The 25,055-nt window shown below is 36.1% G+C and overlaps 2 protein-coding genes across 3 annotated transcripts; one reads left to right on the forward strand and one right to left on the reverse strand.

Annotated features, from left to right (window-relative positions):
* The first annotated feature begins 408 nt into the window (after positions 1-408).
* On the forward strand, positions 409-15,445 carry LOC113511387 (DDB1- and CUL4-associated factor 12 homolog). Its single transcript, XM_052899877.1, has 10 exons — positions 409-834; positions 2,095-2,251; positions 5,236-5,388; positions 6,446-6,567; positions 7,706-7,805; positions 8,236-8,377; positions 8,821-8,978; positions 10,598-10,757; positions 13,702-13,799; positions 14,753-15,445. The coding sequence occupies exons 1-10, from the start codon at positions 737-739 to the stop codon at positions 14,903-14,905; spliced, it is 1,341 nt and encodes a 446-aa protein (XP_052755837.1). The 5' UTR covers positions 409-736; the 3' UTR covers positions 14,906-15,445.
* A 6,146-nt stretch (positions 15,446-21,591) lies between these two features.
* Positions 21,592-25,035, reverse strand: LOC113518013 (inner centromere protein). Of its 2 annotated transcripts, none has more exons than XM_031907114.2 (4): positions 24,445-25,035; positions 23,553-23,739; positions 22,728-22,942; positions 21,592-22,386 (listed from the first exon to the last, which is right to left on the reverse strand). In XM_031907114.2, the coding sequence occupies exons 1-4, from the start codon at positions 25,033-25,035 to the stop codon at positions 22,231-22,233; spliced, it is 1,149 nt and encodes a 382-aa protein (XP_031762974.2). In that variant the 3' UTR covers positions 21,592-22,230. The 2 variants fall into 2 exon arrangements, with proteins under 2 accessions (XP_031762974.2, XP_026758561.2); XM_026902760.2 differs by having other exon boundaries at positions 22,078-22,386; positions 22,723-22,942.
* Between the last annotated feature and the right edge of the window lie 20 nt (positions 25,036-25,055).

Here is a 25,055-nt window from a genome sequence, read left to right on the forward strand (position 1 = left end):
TGGTATTTCTATAGCATTTTCTTTGTATGGACAGACGCTTACATTAAGGATAGTACCTGATGAATGCACGATTGTTTTCTAATCACTAACATCTAAGAATTATTTTTTTTTTATTTTGCGACAAACACCGCCATTTATTATCTAGTGGCAAAAGGCAGAACTAATGTAATATTAGTTCCTAAATTGTTCAGCAGAGGCACTTTACAGGTACCATATACTTAATCTATGAGCAGCACCCTTGCTAGCTTGCTCATCGCTTCTATGATAACAAATAATCTGTGCTGCTATATTTTTGAAGCCTTGCAACACTCTTGACAGCTAGCTTTCATCCGTCATCATTCCAGACAAATTATCTTTTTGAAGACTAGGCAGCATGGTCTCCGACCTTAGCCTGTTCCAAACGGAACAAACGTACTAAAAAAAAAAAAAAATCATCCGTCATCGTCAGCATTGTTTTTTCATGTAGTACTGCAATAAAAAGGAATTATATAGTTGTAAAAATAAATCTGCGTTACACATTACTTGATATATTTTCAGTATAAAAAGTTTACAATATGTGCAATTAGTTAATGAAGTGTTCAACTAGTAAGTTTAGATGTACAGACTCGATTATTCAAATGAAAGATGTCTTCTCTCTATGGATCTACATACAACAGAACAAAACGAAAGTGACTAGTTGACCGAGCCGTGTGGATCGGCGATTTTTTAGTTCCTAGATTAAACTTCTGCCTAGAAAATGGCGCAGACCGTGAGGCGCGCTATCGAGGGCAGATATCCTTCTTGTTATATACCGAGCAGGATAAAGGAAAGACGAGCCAAAGCGAGAGCTCTCAGGTGAGAATAACTACATATGTGTGTTTAATTTACATTATATCGCTCCTATCGTGTCGTTGTTCTTTGCGCAGATGTTTTCGTGGTATTTTTATCAAAGTGGGGCATGAAAGTAAACCTAGATTCAATGGTATATTGTCAAACAAGTTGTCAATAAATAACACATGTATTTTAATATTGACCTAATCAATAATTAACAATAATTACTTTCTTACTTACACAAAACTTTAATATTTTATTATGCCCTAGAATAAATGATTATAGTAAACTAATAAAGCTATCAAAACTTGTTATAGCAATTAGATATGTGTAGTTTATTATTAATTAATTAAATAAATACCATGCAGACACAACTTCATTTATGTTGACTGTTATTTAAAATAATTTAATATTTATAAAAACAAAATCCAATCAATTACAATAATCTTTTTATTCACAAATTCTGAACATTATTGCAAACAAAAAAAAACAAGCTATTGTAATGTAGGTTTTTAACCTAAAATCACTAGAAAATATGTCAAACTGTGGTAGATTCATTTATCAGATGATTTTGTACAGTGTGTACAAAACATGAAGCACAAATAAACAAAGAAAATATTTGGTGTTTTCTTAATTTACAAGTAAATTTTATTGTTTTGTAATATCTTAAAGTAAAATTTATTTATTTATTAAACTTGAATACACCAAAAAAGTGTAAATGGTGTTATCTACCAGTTGATTGTAGACAGGAATAACAGAAAATTTAATTGATAGTGAAACATAATAAATAATATTAAAACAATAGACAACAAAATATAATAAAAAATATCTACAAGAATTATACCATCTTCATCAAATGTTAGCTTTAACTAAATACTGGAAAAAAATAAAAAATATTGCTTATGCAAACATCTGTCTTTATGACATTTCTAGATACAATAAATCCACTAAGCATAGACTGAGTACAAATATTAATATAAGAAGAAAACCTAGGTACTTTTATTTGTTGTGCCAAATATAAATTGGCCAAATTTTTGTTTTAATTAACTTTGCTTGTACTAATAAGATTAGCGTGTGAAGTACCAGTGAGGTATGATTGGTCCATCATGATGAATTCATGTGGGATTAACTACAATAATTTCTAAGAGTGAATGTGAGGAGATCTACCTGACACCCTGTCAGGTTGTCACCATATTGCTAGCAATGAAGTTACCAATACTCATTACTAACCTTCCTCCCTCTTAGACTGGTATTGCTTGTACTACAACTCCATATTGCCTGCAGATTAGAACAACAACGCAAACCTGACAAGCCCGAAGACTTTGTGTGCTACTCGGACAGCGACAGTGAGGAAGAGACTCCAGCACAGCAGCACCGAATACTTTCGACGTCATACAACTTTGTTGATTATGTGCGCTCGAGGGAAATCATGGCACCAGAGGTCAGACTTTTTTGTTAATGAACTTATTTTAGCAATAAAATTATATTCTAAATACCTTTATTTATAAGAACAAGAATCCAACAAACCAATTTTAGCCATCAAATGTTTTGTCACCTTTCAAATTGCGAATTTAGAACAAAAGAAAAAGACAAAAACACTTCAATTGCTAAAATAGGTTTATGAGAAGTTTCACATTTTTATAAGTAAGAGATAAATATTTAAAATATTTTTTTAATTTTATTTCGATTTTTTATTACATGGTATATAGCTATTCATAAAAGGTACCATGGATATTACAGAAAAAGACTGACATTCATATTACCTCCAACAATTACCATTCCTTAAGACTCGTGTATTATGCCTCTACATACAGTAATTTTACTCCTATATAGCCTTCACAAATTAAAACAATGCAAGCACAACTGTGTAATTGCAGATTTAATAGATGAAATAGTCAATTTTGATAATTCAATTTTTTTTTATTTTAGTTAATAATTAAAATGCAAATATCTTTATATATTTGCTTATACAAAATTTCTAAAACACTATTCCATACAACTCTAGAAGGTAATCCTTACTAATATTATAAATGTGAAAGTGAGTTTCTTTGTTTGTTAACTTAAAGTGCCTTAATGGCTTAACCAATCAGTTTGTTTGATCTCATATAATATGTGTATACCACACATATTATATGAGATCAAAAAAGATATAGGTTTTTTATATTGGTTATTATACATACTTCTTCTGGGTGGAACTAGGTTGGCTGTACTAGCCACGACTCATACGCACAACGGCCCAAAAGAGAGGCTAACCATGGAAAATAGAGTTCTATTTACATTACATAGCTTCCCATTCATGTTTCTACCGTGAAATAGTTGTGTTTGCATGGCTGTGTTTCGGTTTGAAGGGTTGGATATGGCGTGAATTTACTGGGTACAGAAGAATAACACCTGAGTCCTCAGGAATGGCAACACATGGGGGTATTATGGGCGAAACAGTATGCTCTGTTTTGTCTATGGTACTGCTCATGTCTATAGGCAACGGTTACCACTTTCCATCAGGTGGGCCGTCAGCTTGTTTGCCATTCTAAGTTGTATAAAAAACAAAAAAAAATCTTGGTTTATATACATATCTTCTTCTGGGCGAAGCTAGGTTGGCTGTACTAGCCACCACTCATGTGCACAACGGCCCAAATGAGAGGCTAACCGTGGAAAATTGAGTCCTATTTACATTACATTATATTACATGTCTTTGTCATGTGACAAACTTGACAAACTCACAGTTAAATGCTAGTATTTTATAACTATTTTTGTGAAAATAAATAAAGTTTGTTGTTAAGAATCTTAATTTAACATTAGATGCAAAATAATGAAAGAAATTATATGGGCCTGGCTGAAATAAAAATAAAAATAAAAAAAAGAATTGAATTCTTAATTTTAATTCTTCTAGCAATTAGAACACAAATGTTGTCAGGGTAAGCATCTGTTACTCATTATGACTTGCATGTGAGTATGTACATACTTTACTCTGATAATAATGATAAAATGCAACTGCATTCGGTTACACAATGTTATCTGTTAATTGTATGCAGTTGAAGCGTATTTACACTGGAATGCCAAAATTACAAGGTCCCACTAATGAGATCTTGTGTCATTGTGTAAATATTGCGTTATCTCAATGACAAAACAACACAATGTCAATATTTTCAACTATTTTCTTATGTTTTAGATGTGTTATACATTAAAATTGAGTCACTATAGTTTTTGAATTTTATATTATTCTAAAATTAAACAGTAAAAGATTATTGAACTACTAGATTTTATCTGAAATTTCACCCACGTGACTGTAATGTGTTGGTTATTTATAGATAGATACTCTTTATTGTTTCCTCCAAAAGATTACAATAGTAAACTTATTATAAATATAAACAATTACAAGAAATTATCACAATGAGAAAACAATGGGCGGCCTTATCGGTAAAAGCACTCTTATTTATATCATATTTAGTACAGTTATTTTGTATATATTTTTTATTATTTTAAAATTTTCAAACTTTAAAATAAGAAATATGATTTTAAGGAAGTTATAGTATAAGTAAACAATGTAATAGGTTTTTTTTTATTAATTATTAAAATAAATGAAGAATAAAATAGGAATAATATACTTTTACTGCCGTGTAGTCCCGGCATATAAGGGCCATTCCTTTCTCTTTGGCGACTAAAGAAACTTATTGGTCGAGGGATGGGCAGCAGCGTCCCTATTAAAATCTCACCAAAGGCTAACTATGGTTACCAATCCGCCTGTCAAGCGTGGCAACTATTGGCAAAATCCCCCAATAGGTGGAAGCCTATGTCCAGCACTGAACAGTTAACGGCTAATACGACATATGAAGGGAGAGGGAAGGGATTGTTAATAATGGGGGTTTTTTTGATGGGTGAAAATGGTATGGTAACCGCGCCTACGCTAACCGAATACGCTGGCAGAGCACCAGTGAAGGGTGATAGATGAGAATGAAAACAGGCCAGTTAGCTCATCATGATGAATTCATCAGGAATTAACCATGATAGTTTCCAGGGAGAACCGCGAGGTGGTCGACCTGGTTGGGTATATTGCTAGCAATGGGTTTCTCAGTCTCCATTACTAACAATCCCTTTCTCCCCAGTAACGGGGTTTGAAAAGCCCCATTGCTAGCAATATACCGTATCAGGTCGACTTCCACGTGGTCCCCCTTGAAACATTGTTGTTAATTCTAGTGGAATTTGTCACGATGTACTAACTGTCCTGCTTTCATCGTCACCTATTATCACTCACTGATACTCCGCCAGTGTATACAGATAGCGCAGGCGGGGTTACCATTCTATTATCACCCATTAAAAAAAAAACTTGCCAATCCGCCTGCCAAGCGTGGCAACTATTAGCAAAATCCCCTATGTGGACGAAGCTATATGAAGGGAAATGCAAACCAGAATTGTTATGAATTGCAGCCGCGCTCAGTGGACCCGTCGTACGCGACGCGACACATGCTGACACACGACATGTTCCGCGAGACGCCCGTCAACCTGGGCAACATGAACAAGGTGTTCTGCTCGCAGTGGCTCTCGGACCGACAGGTCGTCTTCGGCACCAAGTGTAACAAGGTATGGTCGCGTCTCAGACTCTTCATACTCTAACTCCTCAAATTATAAACATGATTGTCCTGACAAATAGTGAAATATTTAAAAAAATATATATCCAGTATCATCCGTGTGCTCTCGGCTTAGAATAGGCTATCCCCTTAATTTCTCATAAGTGTCGTAAGAAATTTAATGGTCAAAAGTTAAACAGCACTGTCTTGCTTAAAACATCAAAGCTTTACTGCGGTTGCCAATCTGCCTGCCAAGCTTGGTAATTACAAGCAAAACCTTCCATTAGGGGGAGGTCTATGTTCAGCAATAGACAGCTAATGTGAAGTGATGTGATCTTTCAAATTGATGTAAGGGTTCTCACGATACTCCATAAATCTATTGAGGTTTTTAGAAGGTATGTTGATATAAAGAAACTAGTGTGCGTTCATGAAGCCTGAAAACATTGCATTCCTTGATTAGTAGATTCTAAATATTTTGTTTAATTCCTCTACCATTAGCATGTGTGAGACTGCCAATATTTAAGGCTCGCTATTATTATTAGTAGAAGTTCTACTACCTTCCATAATAGTCATCAATCTCCGACCGTTATTTAGTCCACGCCTATGTTGTAATACGTATTTCACCTATAAACGAGGCGTCTTGAGGCAAATTAATAGATCACTGCTTGGAGCCTAGTGTTGACACAAATTGCCTAATTTCGTAAATTAATGCTTAGTTTAGTAAAACTTGCACTCTATTTTTTGGACAATCATGTGAAAAGGACGCAATCTTGTTTGTTGTCATTATTAAATGACATGACGTGCATTTTGTTACTTTTAAGATTCATATTTTTTTTTTAATAATTTCTTTTATAATTTTTTTTTTATATACAACTTATAATGGCAAACAAGCTAACGGCCCACCTGATGGAAAGTGGTAATCGTCGCCTATAGACATGAGCAGTGCCATGGACATAACAGAGTATACTGTTTCGCCCATGATACCTCCCATGCGTTACCATTAATTCCTGGTGACCGTTGTGTGTGTGTGTGTGTGTGTGTGTGTGTGTGTGCATGGCGCGGTGGTGCAGCTGATGGTGTACGACGTGCGCACGCGGTCGCTGGACGCGATCCCGACGCTGCGGCCGCGCGCCGCCTGGCCCGGCGCCGACCACCAGACCGGCATACACGCGCTGCAGATCAACCCCTCCAGGTGACTTGATTGCTAGAGAACGCCATTAGGTGTTAAGTCCGCCATATGTACACTCACTTATCTATATCTATCTATACTTATAAAAAATCTGTAGAGAGGTCAATTCTGTACATGAAATATATTTACAAAATAACTATCAGGCGGTGATTAGTGATCGATACTGATGCCAAAAATGCAATCAGTAAGATTTTTGTCTGTCTGTCTGTATGTTCGTTATAGAAACAAAAACTACTCGACGGATTTTAACGAGACTTGGTACAATTATTCTTCATACTCCTGGGCAGGTTATAGTATACTTTTCATCACGCTACGATCAATAGGAGCAGAGCAGTGAAGGGAAATATTAAAATTGTCCACCCGTGCGACGCCGGGACGGGCCACTAGTTTTATATAATTGTGCGTTAAAATTTAAATAAATAATGGTATGTTAACCCCGTCTGCGCTATCGGTATACGCTGGCGGGGCACCAGTGAGTACCATGAGACTACCAGTTCCATTACTAGCAATATACTCTGTCAGGTCAACCTCCACGTGGCCCCCCTTAGAAACCATTGTGCTAAATTTCAGGTGTATTCATCACTACGGGCCAACTGACCTACCTTTTCATTCTCACCTATCATCCCTCATTGGTGCCCCGCCAGCGTATACCGTTAGCGCAGGCGGGGTTACCATTACATTATCATTCACTGAAAAAAACTGCATTATACCCTGTTAGGCAAGCAATAGATGATAGTGGAATGGTTGATTTGTAGAGAACGCTATTAGATGTTAAAACCGCCGTATTTACTTATCCGCCACTTACTTATTTTATATAATTGTACATTGTAGTTTAAATAATGGATAATAAAGGCTCCTAAACGGCCAGAGTTAAACTGCTCTTGTAAGCCTAAAATAACAATAAGTAAACATACCTTCATATTTTTTATATTAGTAAAGGTACTCGCAATATATATATATATATATATATATATATATCTTGGCAACTACTGGTAAACCCCCAAGAGGGAGGCTTACTTACATTCAACAGTTGAGAGTTCAAGGCTGATTGATTATTGATGATTTGATATGTTTTGTAGGTGAATAAATGATTTATTATTATGAGTGATGTGTGAATACTATAGTTGTTATTGTACTGCAGGACGCTGCTGGCGACGGGAGCCCGCAACTCGTGCGAGCTGGCCATCTACAGCCTGCCCACGCTCGACCCCGTCTGCGTCGGCGAGGCGCACAAGGACTGGGTGCGGTTCATATTCATTTATATTATTGTTCAATGGTGGCGACCAAACATAGAGTATACCTGGTAGTAATGATTTGAAATTCTCAAGTGTAACCTTGACACATTTATTTTTTTTATATATTATATCAATTATTTATTTATTTAGCACTTTTTACCAGAGGGACACTTTATTGCACCGAAATTACAGGACTTGTTGAAATATTTTCTACAAGTACAGTGTGTATACATTATAGTGTATATTTCTTGTTACTTTCTTTACCTACCCCAATAATGGTGTACCGCGTTCGTGATTCACCGTTCACCCCAAAGGTTGTCTGCTAGAGAATGTCAGTAACTAATGCTTAACTAGCTTAGCTAACGCGAACTTAATAGTCCGCCTAATAGTGGTTGTACGAATGAGTGTATGCGTGTGGTGTGTTGGTGCTGGACAGATCCTGGACCTGTGCTGGCTGGACGACGAGTTCGTGGTGACGGGGTCACGTGACTCGCGGCTGGCGCTGTGGCGCGCGCCCGCCGCGCCCGCGCCGCGCCACGCATACGTCGCGCCGCTAGCCACGCGCGACTGCAAGGCAGGTCAGTATACTGGGCCGCCCCTCGCAGGCCAACTCGATTTTTTGATGGGTGAAAATGGGTGTAAATTTTAATACGTCATGATGGTAACCTCGCCTGCGCTAACGGGATACGCTGGCGAAGCACCAGTGAAGGGTGATAGATGAGAATGAAAACAGGCCAGTTAGCCCATCATGAGGAATTCATCAGGACTTAACCATGATAGTTTCCAGGGAGAACAGCGAGGAGGTCGACCTGTTTGAGTCACAATATGTTAGCAATGGGATTCTCTGTCTCCATTACTAACAATCCCTTTCCCCCCGCACAGGCGGTGTTACCATGCCATTATCATCCATTAAAAAAAATCAAGTCTCCAGTGAGAAAACATACTAATAACAAACTAATTTAATAACTGAAAGACAAGAATTTAAAGTTTTTAAACTCATACAGCGACGTAAATGCTACAGGTCAGAAAGTACGCGCGCTAACGTTCAACTCTCGTTGGCGGGAGATCGCCGCGCTGACCCTCAACGGGTACATACACGTGTTCAACGCAGAGACCTTCCGCCAGACGCTCTCCCGCAAGCTGCCCTCCTGCCAGGACCTCGTCTGTCTCGCCACGCAGGTAGCTCCTTACCCAAGGAATACCATAGTTGACTGCACAAGTACCTCGGTCTCAACCGTGCTTTTGCTGCTAAGTCGATGTGCTTGCTTATTATGTTACAGTTTGCAGGAATATGGGAACGTATGTCCCCATTAATGATTGTGGGGACATATATACACAAATATAACTGTCAAATTAAACAGTGTATTCATTTATTTTAACTTTTTTTTTTATACAACTTAGAATGGCAAACGAGCTAACGGCCCACCTGATGGAAAGTGGTAACCGTCGCCATGAGCAGTACTATGGACATAACAGAGTATACTATTTCGCCCATGATACCCCCCATGCGTTGCCATTCCTGAGGACTCAGCTGTTATTCCTCTGTACCAAGAAAATTTACGCCATCTCCTCTCTTCAAACCGAAACACAGCCGTGCAAACACAACTGCTTCACGGTAGAAACACGAATGGGACAAAGGTACCCAAGCCATCGACTCTTGTACAAAGTCTCCCTCTAACTATTTATTTGTAGTATGTATTGATTAGTATGAATATTGTTAGTACAGCACTCGTGCACTTTACCTGCCCGCATACTTCCCTACTGTATTGGTTTAACTAAAAAAACTTAAGATAAATACATTTACAAATGTTATGATACAAGTGCAATAAAAATATATATATAAATACTTAGTCCTCCAGTATAGTGACTTATGAGGTCTCATTTGTATTCTATGGTGTTCATGTATGTGTGACAGTTATCACTTTTCGGCAAACAGGCTTGTTTTGCAATAGTGCCATTAAAAAATATTCCACTATTAACATTTGACACGATTCTGAATTGATATTCGTAAGCTATTTCCAAAATTGACATACCAACTTGTTAGTGTACTGAAGTCCATATTATTTATCTTTTAGATTTGTTGATTGGAATTGTTTTGTTCAGTTTCACTGCCATTAGTACGTATAAGTGTGCCAACACTCGAAAATTCACTACCATTTATTTATATAACAAGATGTTCCACAATCTTCCATATAAGGCATCAATCTCCGACTGCCATTTCGTCCACGCACGTTTTGCGGCACATGTTTATTTAACCTGAAAGTGCTTCGTTAAATAAATTAAACACGTCGCTTATACACTAATGGTAGGGGAATTGAGCAATATAATTCTAATCACATAAACAGTGTTAATTTACATGCCACCAAAATTCAAATTTTAACTAGTTCTAACTCAAAATTGTGGAAGTTTATTTCCGTTTTGGTCCTTCGAGCCGGATTATGTTGGGAAATATGACGGATTTCCCAATTTTATGGTGAATAATAAATAAATAATTGTCTTTTAATAATAAATTGCTTCCATTAATTTGATAGGATATTATGCAATGCAAAAAAAAAAAAACAAAAGGAGAACAGTGACTGATAAAATAAAAAGAATATATGGCTAAAATTTAAAATAAAGATGGTTGTAATCTCAAACAAATACTGATTTTGACACTATTGAAAGTTGCCACTTTTTGCGGAGCAAAATTCAAATAATAAGCAATACAGATTTTCAAACTGCAAACACTTCTACACCACTTCATCACTGTATATATTAGCTCTGTCACATTTTACACTGTCGACGTACTCTGTCCGCAGCAAGAGACGGGCGTGTACGCGATCGGATGCAAGTCGTACACGCTGCTGCTGGACTGCCGCACGCTGCAGTCCGTGAAGAAGATCACCTCGCGCTACAATGGCTGCGGCATCCGCTCCGCCAGCTTCCGTTCGCACATGCTCACCATCGGCACCGGGCTCGGTGAGTCCACCACACTGGGACAAATACTAACTCCAACTACAGTCGCGTCGGAAACTATTTGCGCGCAAAATTTTATAACGTTTTCATGAATTTGTGCGTTAAATATGATTCAAATTATTAAAGATATTTAAGAAAACAGTGAAATATATTGTTAATTATTCAAATAATGTATTTGCAAATCAAAATTATTTATAAATTAAAAAATATTCAATATATCCTCAAATCCATGCAATCGGAAAGTATTTGCGCAGACTTAATATTTAGTTTTAAATTGTTTTTAATTAATAATAAATTATTTCTAGTATTTCGTAGGGCCGCCTTTAGATTCGATGACTGTTTGTCGGTCAGATTTCTTTACACTTTGATCCAAATGATCCCATAGATGCTCTATGGGATTCAAATCAGGACTTTGAGCAGGCCAAGACAGTAATTTAATTGATTTTTGTTCGAACCAAAGCATAGTTTTTTTAGCCTTATGCTTAGGATCGTTGTCTTGTTGAAAAATCCAGTCCTTATTTAAATTCATTTTATCAACACTTGAATTCAAATTATCTTCAAGTATATTAATATAAGCATCTGCGGTCATTCTGCCCTTAATAATCTGAAGATTTCCAACACCGTTATATGAAAAACATCCCCATACAAGTACTGATCCACCGCCGTGCTTAACGGTGCCCACAAGATTTTTCGATTCTAGGGCTGAGTTTGGTTTTCGCCACACATATTGTCGCCGTTTCGATCCAATACAATCAAATTTGGACTCATCAGACCAAACTATCGCCTTCCAGAAGTCCAATGATTTATCTTGGTGTTCGATGGCAAATGCGTATCTCGCCTTTCGGTTTTTTTCGCTAATAAATGGCTTTCGTCTGGCAATACGGCCTGCAAATCCAGCTTCAACAATCCTGGACTTAATTTGTGTTAATCCCAGATCGAGATTTAAAATTTCTTTTATTTCTGTAGCACTTATCTTTGGATTATTCTTCACTAGTCGAACGATTCGTTTATCTGTTCTGGGATCTGTTTTGCGCTTATGGCCACTTCGGGGTAAAGATATTGTTGAATTTCGTTCACAAATTTTTTTAATTGTATCTTGAATTGTTCTTAGTGAAATATTCAAGTTTTCAGCAATCTCAGAGGTTTTAATTCCATTATTTTTCATATTAATGATTATTTGACGCTCTTGAACCGTTAATTCTCTTTTTTTAGGCATTTTGATGAGAATATCAATATTATAATAATTAAGTAATTAAAATTTTAAGAGATGTAATGACTTTACATCTCTTAAAATTTTAATTATTTATCTAAACGTATACTTTAAAAAAGTACTTATTTTTTAGTAACATATACAATTTTAAGACGGAAAACTTAATTAAAACTTTCCGAATTAACTAATTATGATTAATATTTAATTTTGTTTATTACACGCAACAATTTATAACTCATATGTGTTTATTTTCTCATAAACACATGAATCTTCGAGACTGTGCATAATTTTCCTTTTTAGTTATCTCTAATTGCAATTACAATAAAATTTCTTAATAATTTTATAACGCGCAAATAGTTTCCGACGCCACTGTATATATTATTAATAACGGGGATCTAATAGTCCCATTGCTAGCAAATCATCCTATATTGCATATATGTATTTTATTTTTGCTAGCAATACAAGGTATCTATATACGCGACCTCCGCATGGTTCCCCCAAAGAAAACTTTGTGGTTATTTCTTGTGGACTTCGTCATGGTGGGCCAACTGACCTGCATTCATTCTCGCCTATCATCTTCTACTGATGCCTCACCGGTATATACCGATAGCGCGGGCGGGGTTACCATTCCATTATCAGCCATTAATAAAAAAAATGGTGGGAAGAAACGAAGGGATTATTAATAATGGGGATCAAATAGTCCCATTGCTAGCAATACACCCAATATAAATATAATAATGGCGAGTGTCATGGGCGAAACAGTATACTCTGTTATGTCCATGGTACTGCTCATGTCTATATGCGACGGTTACCATTTTACATCAGGTGGACCGTCAGCTTTTTTGCCATTCTAAGTTGTATAAAAAAAAACATACAATAATATATACAATGGAATGAGCTCCCTATCGAGGTTTTTCCTAGAAACTAGGGGTTCTTTAAAAGGGGTATTATTAAAATTTCTTTGGGGTTGGTAACGCCCTACTCGTGACACTCCTAGTGTTGCAGGCGTCCATAGGCTATAGTGACCGTTTACCATCAGATGGGGTATAAGCTTGTTTGCCAACTTTGTGGTAAAAATAAAAAACCCTATTTTTTTTTATGAGTGAAAATGGAATGGTAACCCCGCCTGCACTATCGGTATACACCGGTAGTGCAGGCGGGGTTACGCTGGCGGAGCACCAGTGAAAGGTGATAAATAAGAATGAAAAGAGGCCAGTTAGCCCATCATGATGAATTCGAGAAATTGCACCAGAGGGAGACTTTGTACAAAAGTCGATTGCTTGGGTACCTCTGTCCTATTCGTGTTTCAACCGTGAAGCAGTTGTGTTTGCATGGCTGTGTTTCGATTTGAAGGGTGGGATATGGCGTGAATTTACTGGGTACAGAGGAATAACACCTGAGTCCTCAGGAATGGCAACGCATGGGGGTATCATGGGCGAAACAGTATACTCTGTTATGTCCATGGTACTGCTCATGTCTATAGGCGACGGTTACCACTTTCCATCAGGTGGGCCGTCAGTTTGTTTGCCATTCTAAGTTGTATAAAAAAAAAAAAAAAAAAAATTCGTCAGGAATTAACCATGATAGTTCCCAGGGGGAACCGCGAGGAGGTGAACCTGCTTGGGTATATTGCTAGCAATGGAATTCTCAGTCTCCATTACTAACAATCCCTTTCCCCCCACCCTACGTTTTATATATATGTAAAATCATTCAATAATGAATATAATTTCTGCCCAGGTCTGCTCATGTTCTACGACTTGAGGGCGGGTAAATATTTAGAAAGCAATATACATTCAACGAAAACCGTCACACTGAGAGCTTCCAGAGGCTATGTAGTAAGTATTACACACTCCAATTAGATGTTCCTAAGCTATTTATAATTTATTTTTCGTACTGGTAATTAAATTAAATTCAATAGTAGCTTAATTGTAACATCATAAATGCTCAGTCATTTTATAATTCTTTGTTTAAAATTATTAAGAAAAAAATTAATGAAACTATGAAGTAAAATAAAAAAAATACTCTATAGAAATGACAAGTAATAATAATAATAAATAAATTCATAATCATGGTTGATGATGATCATGATGGACCCATATATTTTTTATACAAATTATTACAAACAAAAACAAAATTTACCTATTTTTTTTTTTTATATTGGCCAGCATGTGAATCGTACTACAATAGTATTTTTTTAGAGTTTCTCTAGAGACTACAATATGGGGTTATTCAATAAGAATGTTAAAGTGTTAAGGTGATGCCCCTAGTGTTGCAGGCATCCACGCTACAGCGACTGTTTACCATCAGGCGGGCTGTATGCTTGTTACCTTTGTGGTATGAAAGAAAATAGGAATCCAAAGTTTATTTATATAGTTAGTTTCAAAAGATGTTAATGAAAATATTGAGAACAAACAATAAATTATTAATTGAAACGACCATAATACTGTCCATTTATGTCCAAAATAAAATTGTATTGAACATCTCTCTCTCTCTCTCTTTCTCTCTCTCTCTCTTCATTTCATTACTGAAGCTTGTGTCCTTGAAAGGTGTCTGATGCCTTAATATTTCTATTTCTCACTAATTTAGTTTAGGAAGTTTCTGTGATAATTACCAGCTCAGTTGTTTATTTTTTAAGTTCTATTAAAATGTATTGAGCACTCGAGTACCTGAGTACGTAGTTAGTATTCGAGTACTGGAGCGAGTACTAGCGTCAGCTCGAGCCGGCCCGGCGCTGGTAGCAAGCGGGCTGGCGCGAGCTGACATCCTCTTGCGACCGCCGCACCCGCAGTTCCCCGACGAGGAGGCGGACGGCTTCAACCAGGTGAAGTACGTGCCGGCCATCTACACGCACTGCTACGACGACAGCGGCACGCGCATCTTCACCGCCGGCGGCCCGCTGCCCGCGCCGCTCGTCGGCAACTACGCGGGGCTCTGGCAGTGACCCGGGGGACCGGCCTCCCCGCTTGATAAAATTATTTAAATATTATACTTATATCGTATTGCATCTCGCGGCTTTGCCCACAAACAGGCGACGACGATCGACGGTTCACCGCCAATAACTCCTGAAGGGGACAAAATGCATTATTACTGTCACTTATGGGGTAGAGCTCCTAAATACCAGCTTGAACCCTTAATAAATTTGTAATAAATAAAAAAATAAGTCTTAGGAGACATTTTGCTACACTGTACGTGTTCTACCGCTTGTACAATGGACTGTGCTCAGAGGACTTGTTCAATATGATGCCCACGGTCACTTTCCACCACTGTACATCTCGCCACCGACTAGGAGTTCACTCCATAGCTTACAGTCAGAATGATAGCGTAGAGCGCGGTTTCAGAGATACTTCTTCCCTGGAATGCTCTTTTAATCGAATGACAAGAGACAACAGGATGGGGTTCTTCAAAAAAGGGGAATAGAGGTCAGTAACGCACGCGTAATAACCCCTTGTATTACAGGCGTTCATAGGCTACAGTAACCGCTTACCATCAGGTGGGCCCTATACTTTTTTTTTTTTACATTTGTGATATAAAAAAAATACAAACATTTATTGAGCACGATTATTTATTAAGAAATTGTGTAACCCCTTTTATGTACTTTCTTTTTTGTATATGTTTTGTTTTATTTCTTTAAATATATACGAAAATGTTGTTTGTGTTTTATGTTAATTAAATTAACATATATATATATATATATATATATATATATATATACGAGGTCTGTCCGGAAAGGTCGTATAAAAGTGTTCTGGAATGCGAGAAAGAGGAGTGGGGAGGCCAGGTAAGCGCAGGCTTCCTTATGTCCCTAACAATGCTTCAGTTCTGGTCTGACCGCCGTGCGGTGCGAACTGGCTTGTCACGCCATCTGTATACTAACGAAACCCCGTCTTCCGTTGAAGAGCAGCGCGTCGTAATCAGTTTCTCTATCGGCAAGAATGGCCGTGAAAAAAGTGGAAACATCCGGGGAACCACGAACAAAAAAATCAAGAAAATCCCGCTCAAATGTCAAGACAATGTTGATTGTTTTTTTCGATGTTCGGGGGATTGTCCATCAAGAATTCGTCCCTCCAGGCCAGACAGTTGATGGAAAATACGTCGAAGACGCCTCAAAGCTCGTGTGGCACGAGTTCGTCCAGAATTGGCGCGAGAGGGGCGTTGGATTCTTCACCACGACAATGCCCCTGCCCACACCTCTCTTGTTGTCCGTGAGTTTTTGAGTAAAAATTCCATTACGTTTTCGCCGGATTTGGCCCCGTGTGACGTCTTCTTGTTCCCAAAAACCAAATTGGTACTTCGGGGGCGGCATTTGGGGGACATAAATGAGATAAAAAAAGCTACGACGGGGCAGCTGAGAAATACAACCAGAGGACTTTGTTTGTGGTGCGTTGGCACAAGTGCATTATATATATATATATATATAATTGTAAAATAAAATTTTTAAAAAACTTTTATTACCTTATATATATATATAAATTCTCAATATATTAACATAAAAATGTCCAGGAGGTGTGTGCCTGTTAACCGTCGATGTCGTTCACGTATCAAATTCATATCCGTTCAACCATTTATGGTATAATTGAGTAAAAAAAAACATCTTTACAAAATCACACATTTATTACACTGGAATATGAGTTTTTATACGCAGTCTAGAGAAAACGCCTTTGCCCCAAATAAAAAAAATAATATTGTATGAGTAATTAGCTTAAATAATTTTATGTATTCTTATTTGTAATTCCTCTTGGTTGTAATCTAGGAAATTTGTTTAAAAACTACAATAAAATAAGCTGTTATACTAGGGTGCGTCCAGAATTTGTTGATATAAATAATATTATTTTCTCAAACATGCTTGGAAATGTGAGCATTATTTTGACAATCTTCGAGATAAATCAAAATTGCCGTACTGGCCAGATACATGCGAGCAGCGGCTGGCAAAAGTTGTATGAAAATGCATATCTGTCGTGTTTTGCGGCCAGATAAATTACTACGTAAACTCATATCTGTCCTGTAATTTAAAAATGGAATGACCTTTTACTTCGAAACATGGCTACCAAGGAGGTAACTAATAAAAGGTTTTATTTAAATTTCGAACTGTCTTGCAAATAGAAAGCTGTTTATTGAAAAAAAAAACAAAGGAACATAATGGCGCGTGAAAAATTATTATTGTTCGTTATTCGTCATTGAAATTGAAAAGTAAAATTGTGTTTTTGATTTCCGCGCATTGTTTGAGAAAAGTACTATACAAGCCTTGACCACAACTAGGCATTGATGAACTCGCGTATGTGTGCCTCGGCTATGCCTCGGCCCACATTTGCACCTACGTCTATCAATGCCTCAACTGCTGGCCGCTGCAGTAATGTACTATAGCATATGCCTTGTGATGGCTAATTGAATTTATTTAGTTTATTTTTACATGGATGATAATTATAATGGTAACCCTGGCTGCAATAATTTTATTGTGGTCATTTTGATGGAAATTTTGGATTTATTTTCATATTAACTGTCCACTATTGAACATAAGCACCCATACACCATCTTTACCATTTAGAGGGTTTTACCAATCGTTGCCACGCTTGGCATTGCATTTCATCTCTACCTAGGACTTTTTTTTAGTAACATTTTAGTCTGCCTAATAAATATATCTTTTCATATTACAGTTTAACGTATAAATATTTGTCTGGACGCACCCTTATGTAACTTATGTATGTACATATTACACGATGGTGAACAAAAATCGTTTCAAATACTTTATATAACATTACATTATTTCTGCCATGTAGTCGAGTACACATTGGGCCAGTGTTGGCCCCGAAATATAGTAGATTAACATCGAAATAAAATACATATGTATTGTGTTTACATGTTTATTCTGTTTTTATGTTAACTTACAGTGCTGTACAATTATTTTTATATGTTTTGACATTTTATCAATAGCACAATATTCTTTAAGATATGTTGCGCTCACCCTTACCTTTAGTTCGCTATTAATTCCTGACAATAACAGGAATTTTAAATATATTTTTTTATATCCCAAAAATACAATTTATTTACTCAAATTATAATTGAATTTTCTTTAATATCTATACTGATTATTATTTGCAAATGTTATTAATGTATTATTTGTTAATATTGATTTGAAAATGATTTATGTATATATACTGTCATCAAACAATATTGAAAATTTATTTAATTGTATGACAAAATCTGTGTCGTTTATGTATTGGAATTCGTTTATAAATAATTATTACGGATACATCACAAGATTTCACGGTGGAATCAACCATAATAGTCTTAATACCCAACTGGACCCCAAAAACGGCCCGTTCACCCCACGAATAATTAGGTGGAACAAATTTCAACTTGCCTCATAGTACAAGTGCATATCTGATATTAAATGTCAGATTTCAAATGTCATTAGTAGTTTTTTTTTTTTTTTTGGCTGATGTTTGTATCCCAATATTGGTAACAAAAACATATTCAGACGGAACAAATGGACGCACTAAAAATATACCGCCTTATCATAAAAAAAAAAGGTTGAAATTGTGTTCAACAGTCATTCATGTTTAAACATCTTGCTACAAAAGGATGTATAACATGTGTGTATGTCTAAACAAAACAAAGTTAGTAGTGTAAGTTTTTATTAAACTGACGTAACGATTTTTAATCGTTTAAAGTTACCTTAGGCACTGTTTAGAGGAACAGTATTTTAAATATATTGTATAGTAAACTCAGAAAAGTTCACACCGCATTCGTTACCAATAATGGGGTCAGTGGGTTAATTAATATGGGTCTAACAAACAAGTTTTAGGGGTCCAGCGGTTGTGAAATGCCAAATAGTGCTGACTCTTCAGTCGATACGAAACCACGCAATTCTATTACAACGCAGTCTTGTCTGATACATTTGAACATTAGTTTTTTAATTAGTAAATTTTCCATTATAATGTTAGGAGAGACGGCTGATATTGTATAGGATCGAATGACAGAGAGGGGTCAATGTAGACAATTGAAAAATAAATCTATCAATATTTTTAAGTTATGGTTGCATTAATTATATAAATTTTAGAGTTATTTAATTGTAAATAAAAGGGAATAAGTCAAAATTTTCCATTTAGTCAGATCTTATTCTCCATAGAATTAACCAATATCAATTCGACCCTATTTTTGTATTACATATTTATTGGACATTTTATCGAGCTGTAATAATAATAATAATCATATAGTTCTCCCCCGTTTGACCTCACCGATCGCTTAGCCAATGTGCTATTGGAGTCGTTTGCGTGTAATGCCGTATTACCTCAGTATGACACGAGTGGTATAGTATAGCAACACTCGTCCGTCTCGCTTTATCGGCTACTATTAGTGGTTGGCACGTCTTTGGCTGTAACACATTGGAGTGCGGACTGGATTTATAATTGTAAAATTTGCTTGTAAGGTTTTATCGGGACGTGCAAACCTCGTTAGTGATGTGTCGTGATAAAATCGTCAATTCGAGAACGGGCGCGGGAGAATATTTTTTTTTGTTCTGGCAATACAAATTCTTTTGGCATTTGTAACCTTATTAAAGTATACAGTTTATAATTTAATTCTAATGATTACATGATTCCTCGTCAACAAATAGGTAATTAATAAAAATTTATTTAATTTTTTTTTTTTTGCAATGATTCATAAAGTTCTAGAACGGTATTCGCACGTTCATTAAAAATTACGCATAAATGAAAAAAAAAATACATATGAAAAAATTTACGCATTGCTTTTGCTTTTTAGAGTAAAAATGAGTTATGTAGATTACCTGCAATATTTATAAGAGATGGCTGTTTTCTTTGTAACTTAACTATAAAATCGAGCTCTTTTTTTTTTAATATATTTATGCGATTTATAACAAATAAGCGAGTGGATTATAAGATTATTTTTTTGGGAATGCCTATTTTTTTTTTTAATGAATCGCTACTTTATGCAGCAAATTTTCAAAATCCAAAATTTTGTAAAAAAAATACTATTCTTTGGAAAAAGGTCTAAAAATCGAGGGATTCACTCGATTTTTGAAAAATTCTATTTTTTAGCCGGGAAATTTCGAAAGAAATATCTATTAAATTTACCATCTATGGTGTCTACAGCATTCTGACTGAAGCATTCTTACAGATATTAAAGCGACAATAATTTGAAGCCTAATTGTTTTGACGACTTTATCACGAACCTCGTTTAAGTTTAGTGAACCAATATTATAATGTAATAGATTATTAGATTAATTGGAGTATCCATTATGATTAATTGTATAAAGTGGCTAATTACGATATCAAGTGACAAGTGTTGGTGTGTTTTTACATAATTATTATAATTTCTACAAATTATCCAAAAAAAAAAAATGGAGATTGTGACAAATAAAAGACTTGAATATGCCGATATGATTAATGTATGTTTTTCATTCTATTAACCCTACAAATATATATGCTCACGCCTGTAATATTCGATGGGGTAGACAATGGTAACTGTGGGTAATCTCTGAAGGAGCACCAGTGAGGGATGATAGGTAAGATTGAAAAGGCAGATCAGTTACCCCATCGTGACGAATTCCACAAGAAATAACCACGACGGTTTCCAGGGGGATCCGCGTAAAGGACTACTTGATTGCTTATTTTTGTGTAATTTAATTTAATATTTTGTTCCACAAATAATTAAAGATGATTTTCCGCGAAAAAAAAACGAAAAACTAGTTATTTTGGTCTCAAAATTAAACTACTGAACCGTTTTTGATAAAAAAAAAGAATTTTTCTAACCGAATTATGAATGACTCGAGTTCTTAGGTAACAAACAAAAAAATACAACCGAATCGAGCATCTCCTTTTTTTTGGAGTTGCTTGAAAACGTATAGGGTTTCAAATGGCTTGTAGTTTTGTTTTTTTTATACAACTTAGAATGGCAAACAAGCTGACGGCCCACCTCATGGAAAGTGGTAACCGTCGCCTATAGACATGAGCAGTACCATGGCCATAACAGAGTATACTGTTTCGCCCATGATACCCCCATGCGTTGCTTTTCCATTCCTGAGGACTCGGGTGCTATTTCTCTGTACCCAGTAAATTCACGCCATATCCCACCCTTCAAACCGAAACACAGCCATGTAAACAACTGCTTCACAGTTGAAATACGAATGGGACAGAGGTACCCAAGCAATCGACTTTTATACAGTCTCCATCTGGTCACCCTTTGTATGTATAAATGTATCCATACAAAACTACATACATAAAAATATGTACGTTATCCAATACGGATAAAGTCGCACAACTACGCAAATAAAACACTATGATAGAAAAAGCATAAATGCATTTATTTGTATAAATCACATAGCGTTAATCAACACAATACACAGAATCTTCAAGAGTACAAAAAGTTCCAAATTATCAAAAATCTCATTAAGCTCTCCGCTGATAGAAAATGAGACCAAGAAACTTCAATACATGGAGATTGCACAGTGAACACAAAGTTCCAGTATCAACTATAGCTTTTATTTCTCACCAGTGGCCGTGTGGTCCCGGTATAGAATAGGCCACCCCTTCCTTTCCTGTGGACTAAAGGGCGAGAAATGGGCAACAGCGTCCCTCTTAGAACATCTCTAAAACCTAACTGCAGTTGCCAAGCGTAGCAACTACTGGCAAAACCCCCACAATGGGGAGGCTTATGTTCAGCAGTGGACAGTTTAAGGCTGTTATGATGATGATGATTTCTCTCCAACCAAATATGGCCGATTCCGAGACGCCACTTGTCGAACCATTTTTAAAATTGAAGTTTCAATTTGATATTACAGCAAAATATTTATTGTAAGAACTAGCATGAACTAAATTTTTAATAGTTTTAAATCAATAATTATTCTAAATTTAGTTTATGATGTGATTTGGTGAAATTGACAAATTAAGATGTTACATTTAGAGGAATGGACCTCAATATCAGCCCGGGGCCCAGTCATACAATTTTTAATGACATATTATTACATAAATTTGTTAAATATTGTTTAAATTAAGCACACAAAATGTATGTTTGACTACACACTTTGCGAAACTAAGTGAAGTGAGCAATTTATACATACATTATTTGACCCTTTATGGCCCGCTAAACACAAGCAAATATAAAGAGAGATCTCTCTAATATCGATCAGCTACTTCAATTACAGTTGGAGAAAGATAGAAAATGAAGTCTCTTTGACTTCAAAATACTGCAATCTTCGTTTGTTTTAAAGTTTCTTGGTTAGCATACTATCATATACGGTTCCAAAGAAGTCTACATATAAAATATTACGTGGATGTGATTGATATATTTCCAAAATTGACCATATTTGCACAACAGTTTCTTTCCTATGGATTTTTTGTTACTGGCAAAACCCATCCGACAGGGAGAGGCGATCCTTCGACACTCACAAACTGGTCCCACTGAGACCTGAAATAAATATATAAAATTCAAACTATTGCATACAAAAACTTTTTTAAGGAAAGGATATTAACTAAGAGTGAAAGGAAAAAGGTGTTATAAAGTCAAACAGGGTGTACGGAAGTGTATATTGAGAAACTGATTCGTGTGATTTTTTTACCTGGCAACATCATATGATTTTTGTAAGCATTAACACAAGCTAATATTTGTGTGACACTACAATATAAACCATCACCGAATTAATTATATAGCTAAATACTATAAGGACAAAAAAAATAATCCGGCTGAAAATCGACACAAAGCTCCAGTTGCGTAATCTATTCAAAATTTGTGTTATAAATTTACCTAACCGTAACAAATCTGGCCACGTCGCCACAAAAGTCAACATGAGGTAGTGCACCACCAAACAGGTATTCCCTCCACTTGAACAAATTCTCCACAGTCTGTTCTGCCCTCACATTGCCGAGTTCATTCTGTTCGGTGTCTTGCTTCAACTTGTCACGTAACTCTATCTCTTCTTTCTCATACGAAGCTAGCTTTTGCGTCCAAAGAAATTTCAATTTATCTGCAAATTAGGGGCATCGATCAATAATGTGAAGCGTTTAGAAGGATGAAGGAATGAATAGAATTTCACTCAGTCTCACATTGGAGGGGAAAGGGAAGGAGGGGCTAGGCAGTAGTTCCTATTCCATTGTTTAAATTTCTCACCATTACTGTAACTTCTCAAAAAGTAAAATTGTATTTTTTTGAGAATCATCATCATAAATTTAACCCTTAATTGCCCAATGCTGCACATAGGCCTCTCCCTGTTGCCATAGAGGAGTTTTGCCAGTAGTTGCCACGCTTGGCAGGCGAGTTGGCAACTACAGTAAAGCCCTGGTAACGTTTTAAAAAGGATGCTGCTATCTATACCTCAACCATTAAATTTCCTTACTCACCTCATATGACACCCACGGGAATGGAAGGAGTGTTCTGGGGAAAGGAGGGGGTGTTCCATTCTATGCTGGGGCTATACACCATACTAGGACTCAAAATCACTCAAAAAAACACTAGTAGTGTCTATGGTATTATATTCATAGACCAAAGTGGTCAGTTCACTGGCCTGTATGCTTGATTGCTGCTCTTTTACATGAAAAAATAGAAACTTATCAAATGTAAAAGAGACATAAACTTACTAATACTGTTAATAAAGTCCTGTGCTTCCTTCTCGGACACAGTAGCGCCCCTCCCCTTAGCGGTGTTTTGCCTAGCCTTACGAAGCTTCACCAATGCATCCAGTTTTGCCAGGCACTTTTTAGCATCACTTTTTTTTCTGAGCACCTCTTTCAGCACCATGTCAGCTTGCAACTTGGCTTCCTCTTCCTGAAATGTTTGAAAATTATTTATACATATAATTGAAACTGAAATATTAATTTGCTTAAATACCATATTTCAACTAAATTTCTAACAAAAAATAATAACAAATTGAGAGAAAACATAATGTCAACCTCTGAAGTACCATAGCAGCACTTTTTTTTATACTACTATGGTGACAAACTAGCATACAGCCTGTGTGATGATATACAGAGTTACCATAGCCTATCGATGTCTGTAACACCAGGGACATCACATGTGTTGCTGAGCCTTAAGAAACCTTAAAACACTATTTTCAAAGAATATTATACCTCAAGATATTGATACTGCTCTACCAACAAGACACTATTAACAATGATAAGGCAGTATAGATTTTTGGCTGGTTTAATAACACCAGAGGGAGACTTTGTACAAAAGTCGATTACTTGGATACCTCTGTCCCATTCGTGTTTCTACCGTGTAGCAGTTGTGTTTGCATGGCTGTTTTGGTTTGAAGGGTGAGATATGGCTATATGAATTTACAGGGTACAGAGGAATAACACCAGAGTTCTCAGGAATGGCAATGCATGGGGGGTATCATAGGCAAAACAGTATACTCTATTAAGTCCAGGGTACTGCTCATGTCTGTAGGCGATGGTTATTAATTTCAATCAGGTGGGCCGTCAGCTTGCTTGCCGTTCTAAGTTGTAGAAAAAAAAATTTAAATACACTTACTTGTTTAACTTTAATGATGTCATCCTTAATTTTTTGGAGATTCTCATCTATTTTTCTTGACTTCTCTTCTAATTTTTTTATTGTCTCTTCTTTCTCCTTCTTCCTCTCTAAGCGTAGCCTTTTCAATCTTAACCTTTTAGCGGATCTTTTTGCAATAAACTTCCTTAATGTATCAAAGTGCATATTGTTGATATAAGCAAGCATTTTATTTACATTAACTTTACATTGTTCTATTTCTATCATCCTCTTCTGCCATTCTTCTTCTGACAATATTTTTAAATTATCTGCCAAATATCTCTTTTTATTTTTAATATCATCCAGATTCAAAACCATCTGATAAATATCATCTCTCATTTTTGATATCGATATGGTGTTTTTGGGTTTACTATTTTCAGTTTTAATTTTAGATTCAAATCTCGTTAGTAATTCCTGATCTGTCTCATGTAAGTGTACAGGTGGTTGTGTTACTGGTGGTACATTATAATATGGTGGTGGTGGTGGTGGTGGGAATGGCAAATAATTTTGTGGTGGATAATTTTGTCGAAATGTAAAGTTCAGTCGAAAATTATAATAATTTTGATTATATGACATGATTTCTATATATTATAATA

This window comes from Galleria mellonella, unplaced genomic scaffold (assembly GCF_026898425.1).
Source record: "Galleria mellonella isolate WM207_F2 unplaced genomic scaffold, CSIRO_AGI_GalMel_v1 utg1217, whole genome shotgun sequence".
Classification (NCBI taxonomy): Eukaryota; Metazoa; Arthropoda; class Insecta; order Lepidoptera; family Pyralidae; genus Galleria; species Galleria mellonella.